Source organism: Watersipora subatra, chromosome 2 (assembly GCF_963576615.1).
Source record: "Watersipora subatra chromosome 2, tzWatSuba1.1, whole genome shotgun sequence".
Lineage (NCBI taxonomy): Eukaryota > Metazoa > Bryozoa > Gymnolaemata > Cheilostomatida > Watersiporidae > Watersipora > Watersipora subatra.
In genome coordinates, this window is record NC_088709.1 from 11,028,221 (window position 1) to 11,042,019 (window position 13,799).

At 33.8% G+C, this 13,799-nt stretch overlaps 1 protein-coding gene across 4 annotated transcripts in view; it reads right to left on the minus strand.

The window, feature by feature from the left end:
* Nucleotides 1-12,758, minus strand: part of LOC137386863 (neurogenic locus notch homolog protein 1-like) — a 29,616-nt gene extending 16,858 nt beyond the window's left edge. For 2 of the 4 annotated variants that reach the window (XM_068073048.1, XM_068073045.1), the window contains exons 1-6: nucleotides 12,589-12,758; nucleotides 10,375-10,570; nucleotides 7,410-7,532; nucleotides 4,457-4,549; nucleotides 3,482-3,598; nucleotides 929-1,207 (exon numbers count right to left, since the gene is read on the minus strand). In XM_068073048.1, the coding sequence (XP_067929149.1) occupies nucleotides 929-1,207; nucleotides 3,482-3,598; nucleotides 4,457-4,549; nucleotides 7,410-7,532; nucleotides 10,375-10,570; nucleotides 12,589-12,633 (853 nt within the window). In that variant the 5' untranslated portion in view covers nucleotides 12,634-12,758. The remainder of the gene's footprint in view (nucleotides 1-928; nucleotides 1,208-3,481; nucleotides 3,599-4,456; nucleotides 4,550-7,409; nucleotides 7,533-10,374; nucleotides 10,571-12,588) is intronic. The other 2 variants (XM_068073046.1, XM_068073047.1) reach the window with 2 other exon arrangements.
* Nucleotides 12,759-13,799: the final 1,041 nt, after the last annotated feature.

The following is a 13,799-nucleotide window of genomic DNA, read 5'->3' on the forward strand; positions in this document are numbered from 1 at the left end:
ATATGTGGGAATGTGATTACAAGCTCTTAAAAGCTAAAAAACGAACAGTACTAAAAATACTTGCTACATTTATTAAATTGGAACAAGTATTTGCAAATATAAATGCAAGAAGTAGAGTGTGTCATTGCAGAAAGCGCATGCTTATATCATTGACGAAGACTCCAAAAATTAAAGAGATAATTTATAATTGAGTTACGCATGTTCTTTTATAGTTTTAGTTTGTTTATAAACTCCATATAGCCAGAAGAAAGTGAGTCTTTCTAGTTTAAATGTGAGTTCAGGTAGGAGACTTTGTTATAGAAAGTCATGAGACATTGAAAGGAATACATTTGGCAGCACTTGGAAAGTGTCAGAATTCTAGTTACATCATCTGATTAGCTGACAGTCAAGTCTGACAAATTGAGTTGTTACAAAGGAAGACTGGTTATAACTATAACTATAACTAGCGTAACATCGAAAAAAGTTTTTTCACCAAAATTGAAAGATGGGATAGTTTTGTTGCTGCCTTGGAAGCATTCACGATAAAGGGAGACAATGACATGTTTGAAACACAGTTATTTGCATCTGCATAATATTATGCCAAAGAAACTTTCAAATCTTTCTGATTGATTGCTCAATTCATCATTTTGTAGCGCAGTAGAAACTGCAGCTGAGAGGAGGGCTTGATGGGTAAATTGATATATTTAGATAATGATTGATTTTGGAGATGCCATATAAGCCAAGAATTTGATTGAACCCAAAAGCTTTGTTCAGCAAATCAAACTTATTGCCTGTATGGATGGCTCACCATGAGTTTGAATGTTTAACTACCACTATCAGTTTTACTTTTATACAACTACATGTAACTGGGTAGCAGTTACATTAGATTTAAACCAAAATAAAAACCACTAAAGAAAGGCTCCTTTAACATGTGAATTCAGATTCTAACCTGCTGAGGATCCTTCAATGGATCCTGTTAAGTCAATCACTGGTATCTCAGAATTGCTTGCTGTTGTCGCGGGTGCTGCGGTGGGTGCTGCGGTGGGTGCTGTGGTGGGTGCTGCGGTGGGTGCTGCGGTGGGTGCTGCTGTGGGAGCTGCGGTGGGTGCCGCAGTGGGGGCTGCTGTGGGAGCTGCCGTAGGTGCTGCCGTGGGAGCTGCAGTGGGTGCTGCCGTGGATGCTGCCGGAGTGGTTGTTGTGGGAGGAATTGTAGTGAACTGATCAGGATCTAAAAGAGAATGGCTAGTAGTAGTTGTAGACCTACGGAAGATACTTTGTCTCAGATGTCCTTTGTATATGAACAGCCACCAATTTAACCTAGTCTTTAAAAATTCAAGGATAATAAATCATTGCAAAGGCACACACTGAGCAACATTGTTTTCACATATTATCATCTGTAGGCCTATTTAATTAGCGTCGCAGTTTGAACAGCGACTTGTATTAACTTGTCATAAACTGACTCATTGCACTAATCACCTATTATCTTTGCTTAACTTTATTATCTTTGGTAACTCTATGGTATGGGACAGGCGCTATTAGTAGGGGATCATATCATCGAATAGCTTCAGAATAGCTAATCCTAATATATTATCTTCACCCGCTTCATACGTTAGCCAGTCTCTGCAGGTCTTCCACTCTTCTCATGTAACCATTTAAGTGACAGGGAAAAATATTGCAATTAAAAACTGTGGTTGCTCAATGTACTTGGCAAGAGAACTTTTATGTGAAAATGTGTAACGTCTGACGTCTGATAGTATCAACTCTGAATCTTATGGGAACAGTGTCAGGGGGATAAAGGCATAACTTTGAGATTGATTGTTCAATCGTATTTAGGAAAATACTGTTGAAAACATCGTATTCAAATAGCTGGCCAAATATAGTCAACTTGGAATTATGCCGTCTGTTGATTGGTTCATACAGCCCAATAAAGACCTTTCTTAGACCCCTTCTAGCCACTCACAGAAAAGAAACATCATTTTAGCACTTTGCTTGTATTTCGCTTTCTGGTGATTTTCTAATTGTACTAACTCAATTATATGCTGTGAACAGTTACACAATTTTCAAGAAAGTTAGGGAAATATGCTGCTTGATGTCATAGCTTAAGATGTGTTAAAAGAGAAATATTTTTTTAAATAATACAATGTATAAATTTAGAGTGTTCCACCTAAAAGATTGTTCAGAGTACCTTACCTCGAGCAATAACATACTTCAGTTAATCATCAGGCGCCCATGTGCCAATGATAAGTATGAGATTTAAGATTTGATATAAAAACAGCCATAAAAATGCCAAGTTTTTGGTAAGTACAATTCTTCTAAATATAGTTTTCACTCAGATATGTTTACTGCAAAAGAATGTATTACTTACATTTTAATAGCAAATAAAAGGATTTATCATGGTGAAGGGGCTTTAGTTGAGTGTAACCATATAATTTGATAGAATCACTTAGCAAAGCCACGTGTGACACTTCCGTTTATTGAGCAGATTAGCATGCTTTTAAAAATGATTGGGTATTAAAATTTCCATAGAAACGAGAGTTTAAATCTATTAATAAAAGCAATATTCAATAAAAACCAGCTTATGAAAGCTTAGTGAGTATTGAGAGGGAAGTCATGAATGTATACCTACATTATGGATGTGGATGGACATGAATTGTCACTACAACAGGTGTTATACTCTGCATAGCGTCGAACGTTGCCTAAATGTATAGAAATTAGAGTTGCTGGTCATGAGTCAAAACATCTTGTCGCAGAAGAAGTACGATTAGTAAAAAGACAGAGAAAGAGTTTAGTGATGAGCTTGGACAAAGTTTTAGTAGATTTTATCAGAAAGTATCAGTATTTTTCTATCATTTGCGAGTGTTTTTAATGTTTAAAGTTGCCTGACTGACAGGATGCTTCAAGATTGAAGTTGACAAGTTTTGATCACAGTTAAAACCCTCGGATCAAGCGAAGGTACGATTATGACTTCTATAATTGCAAAGAGATTGACAGAATAGAGACACGTGACACTGCAACTTGAACGCAAATATCAACTATAGCAATGGCAGCAGGTAGTGATGTCATTTCGCACATATTTTTTCTGAGTGTTTTAATCGCTATCAAGTTTTGTCGAGTTTAATCTTGAAGTATTCTGGCAGTCAGATCACTTCAAATACCAGCAACAATTGCAAATAATAAAAAATACTGATGCTCTTTGATAAAATCGATCAAAATATTTCGTAAGTTCATCTTTGAATGATAAAAATTTTCAACATCTACCATAGTGTGTTATATGTAAAGCCTTGACTTAGTAATTTGACTTGAACCTATTTCAATTTTTAGAAATGAAGTGTTTGAGAAGTTTTTCCTAAATAGGTGTGCATCTTCTGCACTCGCTGCTCCTAACATTTATGATTTTATGGCAGCATATTCCATAAAAGTACAAAACAGTACAAAAGGGCTTCTATGATTACCCAACAGTTTTACGGCTTCCAGGAACTCACGAGTTAAAATAAATTAATACCTTCGCAGCGGCCAGAGGTACGGCTGAAGACAAAACCTTCATTGCAGTTGCAGTTGGCCCTCCCTCGAACCACTGTGCATACTCCAGGGCCACAGGGGTTATTGAAGCACTGAAGGACTACAACAGCATATGAATATAGTTTTAAGGTGGCACACAAATGGCAAAACAGATCTTTTAATTTTTTCAAAAATGTAAAACTTAATAATTATAAACTTAGCGATTGAACTAAAATTATTGTTATAAAAAGATGTTGAGATGAAAAAAATTTTAAAATAAGAATATTTCATAGATATCACAGAGGTAAACTTTCATCAGACAAAGAAGTACTGTACTGTGCATAATGTATCACCCGCGATACTAAGGAAGGTATAAACATAATAGAATAATTTGCTAATGAATAGCGGAATGAGCGAAAAGCTAACTGGAGAAAGTTTTTAGTGGTTGAAGTTATTCTACCCTGTCTTGAAGAATTTGGCTCGTTCTTGACTCATGCAGCTGCTGATATTCTACATCTAACACCAGACAGATGTTTATGGTATTACCCTAATCTGTGTTTGAAATGAAATAGCGTACTGCTGGCGTTATTTATGTATTATGTAAGTTATGCATGTAATTTCGGTAAGATACAAACAAATGGCACATGTGTATCCATGTAGTATTTATTATACAGCTGAAAAAGATCACCAAGAGCATTTCTGACTTCCCTCACTTGTTTTTTCTCTCACATGCCCTCTCACCCTTTCACTCTCTTCTTTTCCCCCTCTCCTCTCTCTCTCTCTCACTCTTTCTTTTTCCTCTTTTCTTCTCCCTACCCCGAGCTTTCTCTCCTCTCCCTTCCCCACCTAACGAGCTTACATTTAAAACGTACTTAAAAAAGGCCTGCTACATTAGCAAACAACAAATTCTAGTTCACGGACTCGCTACAGAATCTATACTATTAGCTACCTAGTTTATAGTATTTTATGAGACACTAACGGTCAAGGACACTACCACCGGTGTTACGTCTTGGAGAGAAGAAGTTATCCAGTAGACCATTAACTCCACTAGTTCTTTGTTGTCTTCCATCATCTTCAACATAGAACAAATTCTTAATGTAACTTCAGATGATACATGTTGCTCATAATAATGTTCCAACTCATAATTGGGCATTTACAGTAAAATGCAAACAAAATTACTCATTTGCCAAAGTGGTTAGATATTTTTGCAATAAATTAATGCAATTATTTTATTAGCAATACATCTGGCTCATTCATGTAATGAAATCAATTGCTGGAGAAGTTTCTCTTATTTTTATCATGCATTCACTGTTATTATTGTTATTGAAAAAGCTTCTCGTTCAATTCAGCAAGATGAAGCCCAGCAATTTCTGCCAACTACTTTTTTATGCTGACCAATAGTTATTATACTACTAGTAACTTGAGCTTATCTAAATCTTTACTATAATAAGAGCCGTGAAGCCAGATTGTAATCATTGCGTGTTACGTTATGCGATATGATCTCTCACATAATCATGTTCTTGAAGTGTGCTAGTAGTAACCAATAATATTTTGGCAAGCACTTTAAGAGTGCATATTTTAAACGATAGGAATGATATCTCTCCAAATATTCTATTGTATAGCGATGTAGCCGCTTGGCCTAGTGGATAGAACATCCGCCTGCAGACCTGAAGGTTCAAATCTAGAGGGTAACAAAGTTTTTGTTTCCAAAACTTTATCACTATAACTGGGCTTGCGAATGACTTACTAACAAATTTACTAACAAACGACAAACACTGAGTATATATAGATACCACAGTTGCGCTCTCGTGCTGCCAGATGGTAAGTATGAATAAACCGTTACAGTTAACACTTTTTGAACTTGAAAAGGTAGATTGTTGCTGACTAACAAACATCTATCAATTGGTAACAGTGGTGAGAAACTAATCTATAACGTATTCAGCCGTAGAAGCTTTTTATATCTATTTTGTTTTTATACCTATCTGTCATTTTTCTTGTCTCATGATTCATGTATGGCATAATTTGAAAAACATTTTTGTTTGAACTCAAATTATTGCTGAAAGTATAATATATCTATATAAATAAATATATATACTCAAGCTACAAACCGTACTGTTTTGGCTATATATATATATATATATAAATATGTATATATATACATGTATATATATGTATATGTATAGCAAATGAAAAACAGACGAAAGTGGTTTAGTAACAGCAAGGCTAGCATTAATTGTTATCTATCGCACAATATATATGTATTTATGGCCATATAATGTATGAGATTATACATATATAGCCATATATGGCTATATGTATATATGTAATATAATAAGAATATATATTTTTTATTTATACATATTTATATATATATATTTATACATACAGTTGTATATACAGACTTTTAAAAAAACATGCATATCTATAAATATATAGATATATATCTCTATATCATTTTATATTTTATATATTATTATATTTATATGATAATATATATTTATAGTCTATATATACATCGTGTTTCATATATGCATACATACATGTCCTATGACTGAAACCCTTTTGTTTGTAAATCAAATACTCTTTTGAAGTCATTGACATCTTTAAAACCTAGAGGGTATTGAAGGACTTATAACTTACAAACAAAAAATAAAAAATTCATGGTGGAGATGCTTAAATGATTTTTACACATGTTCCTACTGCGTAAATAGGTATCTTAACCCTTTATGCTTATCTTCAGGTATCTCTACCTTTTATAGGCTGAATATAGCAAAACTCTAGTTTTACCTACAGCATATATTCTTGTATGTCAACTCTTACAGTTATACCAAGACTAGCTGTGCTACCCGGCGTTGCCCGGGTAATAAAAATCAGCTTATAAAAATTGAGAAGTAATGAGAGTTGCCTGCCACTTGCAATTAGCCTGACACATCACCAATGGATAATTTGACTAAGCCATAGACCTATTAACTATATGTATAGTTAATAGTTAATACTAACTATTAAGTATAGTTAATAGGTCTATGGACTAAGCTTACTAATGAGAGCTTTTCGTCTCTGTGACGTTGCGCAATCACCCTGCGTAGTACACAAAGCCGTTGGGTATTTGCTCCCATATGGCAATATATATCAGCAAGCGGAGAAATCAATATCTGTGGCCTAAATGGTATGGTGCCGTACTTGTGAAAGGAATCGTCTGAGATCAAATCTTCTTTGGTGTGAATTCTTTATTCCAAGATTTTAAGATCTATAGTTGAAATGCATACACACGTACGACATACTTTGAGAAAAATTATACCAAGATACATATTCCATCATATTGGCTTTTTTGGATATATTCCTAGAGTTGTTGAAACATAGATGTAACAAGTATCTATTGCTTCAACTAGTCATAGCGCTCATGGTCAGATGGTGCGGGTCAATCTAAAACCATGCTCTAAGTCTAAGCAAGGGTAGGGAGGGCTTTGGGCTACTCATTCTCATTCAACATTTGCAGCTAGACACTAACACTATTATAAATTTACTGCCAAGCAGAAAAAAATTAAACTGAATAAAGTATTTTTAAAGCAACAATGATTACAAGCGAGGGTATTTTTTATTTAGTAGTTGTGGTTGCTTAAAGCAATTAAAACATACCGGTACGGATCGGTACTCTTATGAAATCCTTTCATACTCCAATATAGGTCTATTTTGCAACATATTTAATGAAAAAACACATTATTTTGTAACATCTAATTAATTTTATAACTATGCAGCTGTCTTTTTGTACAAAACTTGAAGCTTTTTTTATTATGGCCTAAAATTGCAATGCAAGTTTTGGTTTCAACTGTTTTTGTTTTTTTACAGGAGATGGTAGAATATATAAGTGTAGTTAAATCTTTTATATGGCCATGAATATGCTATAACTTAGGCTGTTATAGCAGTAAACTCACTTCTGTTGCCTCTTCTCACGCAATTGGACGATCTGTTGAGTATGAATCCTTGATTGCAGACACAAGTCGGTGGTCCATTCCTTGTCACACACCGTCCATTATTACATTCACCACACGGGTTCTCTAGAAGCAGGTTTATAACACACTGTGAACTTTGTCAATAGCACATATAGAAAACAGTAGTCAATAGGGTGTCTATAGAATTATGGTCTTTATATATGTGCACATTTGAGCAACATGGTATAAATAATTAAATATATATATAATAATATATTGTATAATAGGGTGAGTGAAACTTGATAAAAGTGTTTATCTTCAGTTTACCGAGCGTCTTCAATTATAGACTGAGGACCTTATCAAGTATTTAAGGTCGGAGTTTTTGTATTTTAGCTTGCATAACAGTTTCAACTAGCGACTGAGAACAATTAGTACTGCAGTGAGGCTAGTATGATAGTAGATTACTTAAATTCATTTGTGTTATAAACTAAATTTAAAGGCATTTTCCACAGATCAGCATTACTTTAGCCAAATTATGGAGACTCTCTCTGATGCAGTGTTAATGTTAACATTCCATTTAACATTCCGGCAGCCCAATGACTGATTTGTTGGTCATGTCCCAAATATTACATTTTCTAGCATAAACTTTATGACATGCAAAATTTTTGTGCCAAGGTCAAACAATATACCTGTAGCTAGTAAAAATTGCGTACTAAAACTTACATAGTAAATCAACAGAACTCGGTTGACTTACCTACTTTATCTACTCCATTATTTTAGCAGTTTTTCCTAATGACACCGCTACTACTAATGTATTTGTAAAATAAAATGTTTATACACATTTTTTTTGTAAAAAAGATAATCTTTCAGTAGATCTTTCCACACAGAAAGTATTTTGAAACTTTATTATTTGTGAGTCTCCATTTAAAATGAAACAATTGAAAAATTGAAATCAAAGCTTATTATAAAATGCATTTACAGTAGCTGAGAATCATTGAGTCTTCATATTTGTGAATTCAATATCTATAACAAAACATAAAATAATAACAATAGAATTAAGCAATTTCAATAAAAACAAATATTAAAAAATTTAAGAGTAGATTTTATATAAATATGTATATTATATTAAAACTAAGCATAATTTACTTATAAAGGTTCTAAAACTTCGAGTAACTTACATAAAACTGTGTAAAAACTAAGCGTAACTTACATACAAATGTATTAAAACATTTGTATGTAAGTTAAGCTATTTTATTACATTTGTATGTATTTAAACAGTTTAACTTACATACAAATGTTTTAATACATTTGTATGTAAGTTACGCTTAGTTTTAATACATTTGTATGTAAGTTACCCTTCTAAGCGTAACTTACACCCAAATGTATTAAAACAAACAAAATTTGTCTGATGTTGCAGAAGACATTTACTACCTTATCTATAGATAAGATACTAGGGAATCAGTCACTTGATACTTAGGTACTATTTTACCAAAATTTGGTTTTTAATTTCTGTTGTTTTCTAACAGTTTTTTTGTCAATCTTTTTAAATAGATATTGTTATGTGACATGAATTTATTTATCTTGGTGTAAATCAGCTCAGAGCATTTTATAACAAAAATACAAGTGTGTGTATGTGGAGAAATATAACACAACTTGAGTCTTTAAGGCACTGACGGATTGAACTAGAGAAAGCCAATAAAGGTTTTATAGAGTAATCAACTATATGATGCTATTTTTAGAAATATGAGTTAATTATATGATGGCTTATATTTACACAAAAGGTTAGAAAGGGAAACGTAAAAGCATTTATCATCTTTGAATCATAAAAAAGACTACAAAGAAATTTATTTGGGCTATTTTATTCATTTTCTGTCCTGACAAATGTTGCAGCTATTTCACATATTATATTGGGATGACATCATATAATACCGACTGCATATGAATTATATGTCTATGTATTATTACATCAGCTGGTTTATACGAGACATTCCATTTATAATAAATAGATAGATAGATAGATAGATGGATAGATAGATAGGTAGATAGATAGATAAATAGATAGAGAGATAGATAGGTAGATAGATGGATAGATAGATAGATAAATATATAGATAGATAGATAGTTAGATAGATAGTTAGATAGATATGTAGATAGACAGACAGATAGATATATAGATAGATAGATAGATAGATAGATAGATACATAGATAGATAGATAGATAGATAGATAGATAGATAGATAGATAGATAGATAGATAGATAGATAGATAGATAGATAGATAGATAGATAGATAAAAAACTTCATTTTCATCTGTCAATACTGTTCAAAGAAAATTAGACTATAAGACAGAAAAAAAGTTTATGCTTGAAAGAAAAAAAAAGTTTTTTGTTTAACGCTGTTTTATAATGTAGATTAGTAAGGTGTTGGTGTCAGTTATAAGGTGTGCTGATTTTTCTGGAGAAATAGAATGTAATGGTTAGTCAAGCAGATTGGAGATGCAGCCTGAGAATTTCAGACAGCAAGTATCTAATAACACTGTTAGCTCATCAGCATTAAGGAAGCTGCACCAGATGCAAATTGGAACTGTACATATTGAGTAGCAAATCATTAAAACATTATTTTTGAAAGCGTTGTAGTTTTCCTTTATCAATAATAAATCTTCCTTCACGTTTCATTTGTTACAACAGTCATGGTTGATCTCTAACAAACAACAATTATAATGCAATAAGTAAGTCATTAATGGATGGAGACTGAATTCTTTTCAGCAGGCTGTAAATATTCAATCCACATCAAGTTCGGCTGACATTTCTTGTTATGACAAAATTAGTTATAAAATGTTTTCAGCTTATAGAATTACACATAACTAGGTTTTTAGATAAGGAAGCGTAACGGCTGCCCTTTCCATATTTAGGTATAAGGGAAAATGGTTCCAAATGGTACGAATATATATGACCGCAAGCCATCATACCTATGCAGATACGTTGATCTTGATTGTTTCTACAGCACTGCAGTCCAAAATTACACTGGCACTGTCTTCTACCAGATGAACCGCAGCATTCCTGGTGCAAAGTTCTTCCACCAAATTGTGTCCCGCCAGCCACGAGACTAGCTGTCACGTCTGACCTTGGCGGGCAGATTCCTTCAACTTGAGTGATTAGCAACTGCTATAAAAAAGACAAAGGTTTAACTGGATAAGAGTACTTATGTTAAATCAGTTTAACTACTTTGTTAGGACCTACTAGTTGAAGGGAGAGCTCATGCTATGAAAATTATTCTTTTTTGTCTTAAATAACGTTCTTAATTTTTACTACAATCTTCACTATAATGAGATCCGTGTCTGTCCATCAGAAGCCACAGATGGAGGTTGGATAAAGATCCATTGAACAGGTTTTGAACTCATAGCATTGAGAATGGTAGTCCATCCAACACTCTAACAACTGCACCAATCAACGGCTCACTAACATCCCAGCATAATTGGGCACATAATTATTACACCTGATGATCTCTCACGGTGCACTGGACTGCTTGGGTACTCATTTTCAATAACCATTATATGTTTTATATATTATATTTTCAAGAATTATTATATCTTTTATATATTATATTTTCAATAGTTATGATGTCTTTTATATGTTATATATTCAATAAATATTATATTTTTCATATATTATTTTGTCAATAATTATTTCTCAATTATACATAAATAAGCATGAACTCACAGTTATCACAATTTCTGAGAGCTGCTGTAAATACAAAACATAACTATTCAAAGGAATTCAGCTTCTTGAACATCAAAGGGAAGAAAAATTATTTTAGTGAATCTCTTTCAAGAAGTTTATGAAGAATAAAATGTTAAAAAAAATGATTTACTATCAGTTGTATGAAATGCATAGTGATTTCCAATGACATGTTTTTCTGTTGAGCAAGGTGTCTCACAAAGCAGTTAAAGGAATGGTAAGAAAAAGTTTTTATGATTTTATGCAGAATATCTACAAAGCAGTTTATAGTCCAAAATCAGTTTTTTCATTTAAGATATGAGCTTACAGAGAACGGGTCAGTTATATTTGGGTCTGCACCGTCTAAGTTTCAGCAATCTAGTGTCAAAAGTTCAAAAGCTCATCTTGCCTGCTGTAGTTCAGCTTTAGTCAAGGCTAGATAAGCTGTCTAGTTTTGAAAGCTTAAGATAACAGAGGCGAGCGGAGAACTTATTGTACATAGAAGGATAAGCTATAGGGTACATTTATACCCTTGCGGGCACAGGGCCTGTGCAGCATTTGGATCTAGTTGGATACCCCTCACAATAGCAGAAAAAATACAATACATTTTGCCGTTATTGAGGAGCACCACACAGATAATAACCAAGTACAATAAGGTCTGCAGACAATGGTTAAGCATGTGTGTGGCAATTCACCAGCAAAGCCGTGCCCTGAGATTCTTACAAATATTTTAATTTTGTATTTTACTACTGAACACTTGAGATATTGCAAACGCAATTAGTTTATGCCAAATGGTTCATTGAATTGTTAGTGGGTTTTTGATATAGCAATTATTGTGTCAGCCACATAAATTATCACTAAAAGTGGCACTACTCCAAGTATATAGATACTCGTAAGACTAGATGAATGCTTATCATGTACGCCTTCACATGATCAGCATTTTTAAACAACTTCATAAGATATTCTTTGACCCTTTATAATGCCTATCTGGATCAAAGGTCACCACTCCAAAGCATGCATAGGAAATCTGTAAGTGCCTAGACAAGATATGCAAGTCCCATTTCATCAGAAAACATCTACTGTATACTACCCTTTATAATGCCTATCTGGGTCAAAGGTCACCACTCCAAAGCATGCATAAGAAATCTGTAAGTGCCTAGACAAGATATGCACATCACATTTCGTCAGAAAACATGTCCTGTATGTGACCTTTTACGGCGCCTATCTGGGTCAAAGGTCACCACTCAAAAGTATGCATAGTAAATCGGGAAGTGCATAGGCAAGATATGCAAGTCCCATTTCGTCAAATGCATCTACTGTATGCTAGCAATTCCAGAAAAAACTTATGTTCTTCTGTTAAAAGGAGACAAGCTGAGACAAGCTCCTAGAAAATAAATCAAATGACAGAGATGGAGCTTACAGCAGTGCTAAGCTGTGCATTGCAGTCTAAACCACATCAAACTTACTGTGATTATATAAAGGCACCATCCACCGGTAAAGAGAGAAGCCATGATAATAGTCCAGGTAGATTTCAATTGTCTCTTCTTTTCCAGACTAAAAACCTGCCCGTGTCTCTGATTGCAGTATATCCACCCGAGCGGGTGAGACAACACTAACTATATGTGCTCCTCTAAACTGTCTTCAAGGATTAACTCCCTAGTCCAATAAATCTTCCAAAATGACGCAGCATTCTGTTTGTGAAAACCCATAGGCCGAAATCCGAGAGCTCTACTTATTAGGGTTGCGGTGTGACGCGAGACTAAAAGGCAGTTAAATTAATCTTTTTTCTGGAGATTAGCGTCGCTAAGCCTCCTAATTCATATAGCTACGTGCGTGAGCAGAGCGTAGGGTGGCTCGAGATATGATGTTTTTATAGTCTCTGTTGCTATGGCTGACATACCAATAACCGCAGGTGTTTACAGATCTTAAATTTGTTATTGACTCATTCTATTTCCCTCACAACGAAATTGCTCGTTAGTCCCAGGTTTTGTCTATCATTCTTAAAATTTTTAGGCTTTTGTAGACATTTACGTTATGCCATGTAGCCTTAGAATTGTTGCTTTGCAGGCAGGTCATGGTGTGACATTAATGTCAAAATGTTGCCTCTTGGATCCTGACTCGGACTCCTGACTACAATATTTCTAAACACTATTTTGGCGTTCCTAGTCTAAAACACTTTCATCTCTATCTTACCACAGATTAATAAACCTACATACACACACTAATAAATGAGAGATTGCACCCAACAGTTTAGAATATATATCATCATGAGAAGTTGTGTTATCATGTTATATATTTCCTATGCTAAAGTTTTACCACCTGTCTCTTCATGGTATCTAATGTTGTCACTGTGTTTTACACAAATGCATGGTGGTCATCTATTGTTTCTGAAGCAATGGTACATGTAGGATATTCCTAAAAATAATTGGGACTAATGCTACTAAAAACTATCTCAGAAGAATGCATTCAATTATGAATTACGATTAAATACAATGTCTTTTTAAAAAATGCTGTTTTATGCAAATAACGATCATGTTTATGAGCTGCTAGTATATTAAGTTCAAGCAAATTGTTAGATTTTTAGCACAAAAATAATAGCATTCAATCAAGGCACTGGACCGCTGCATAAAACTTTGAGCTTCATTTCTTGTAATGTAACAAAATGCAATACGAGACT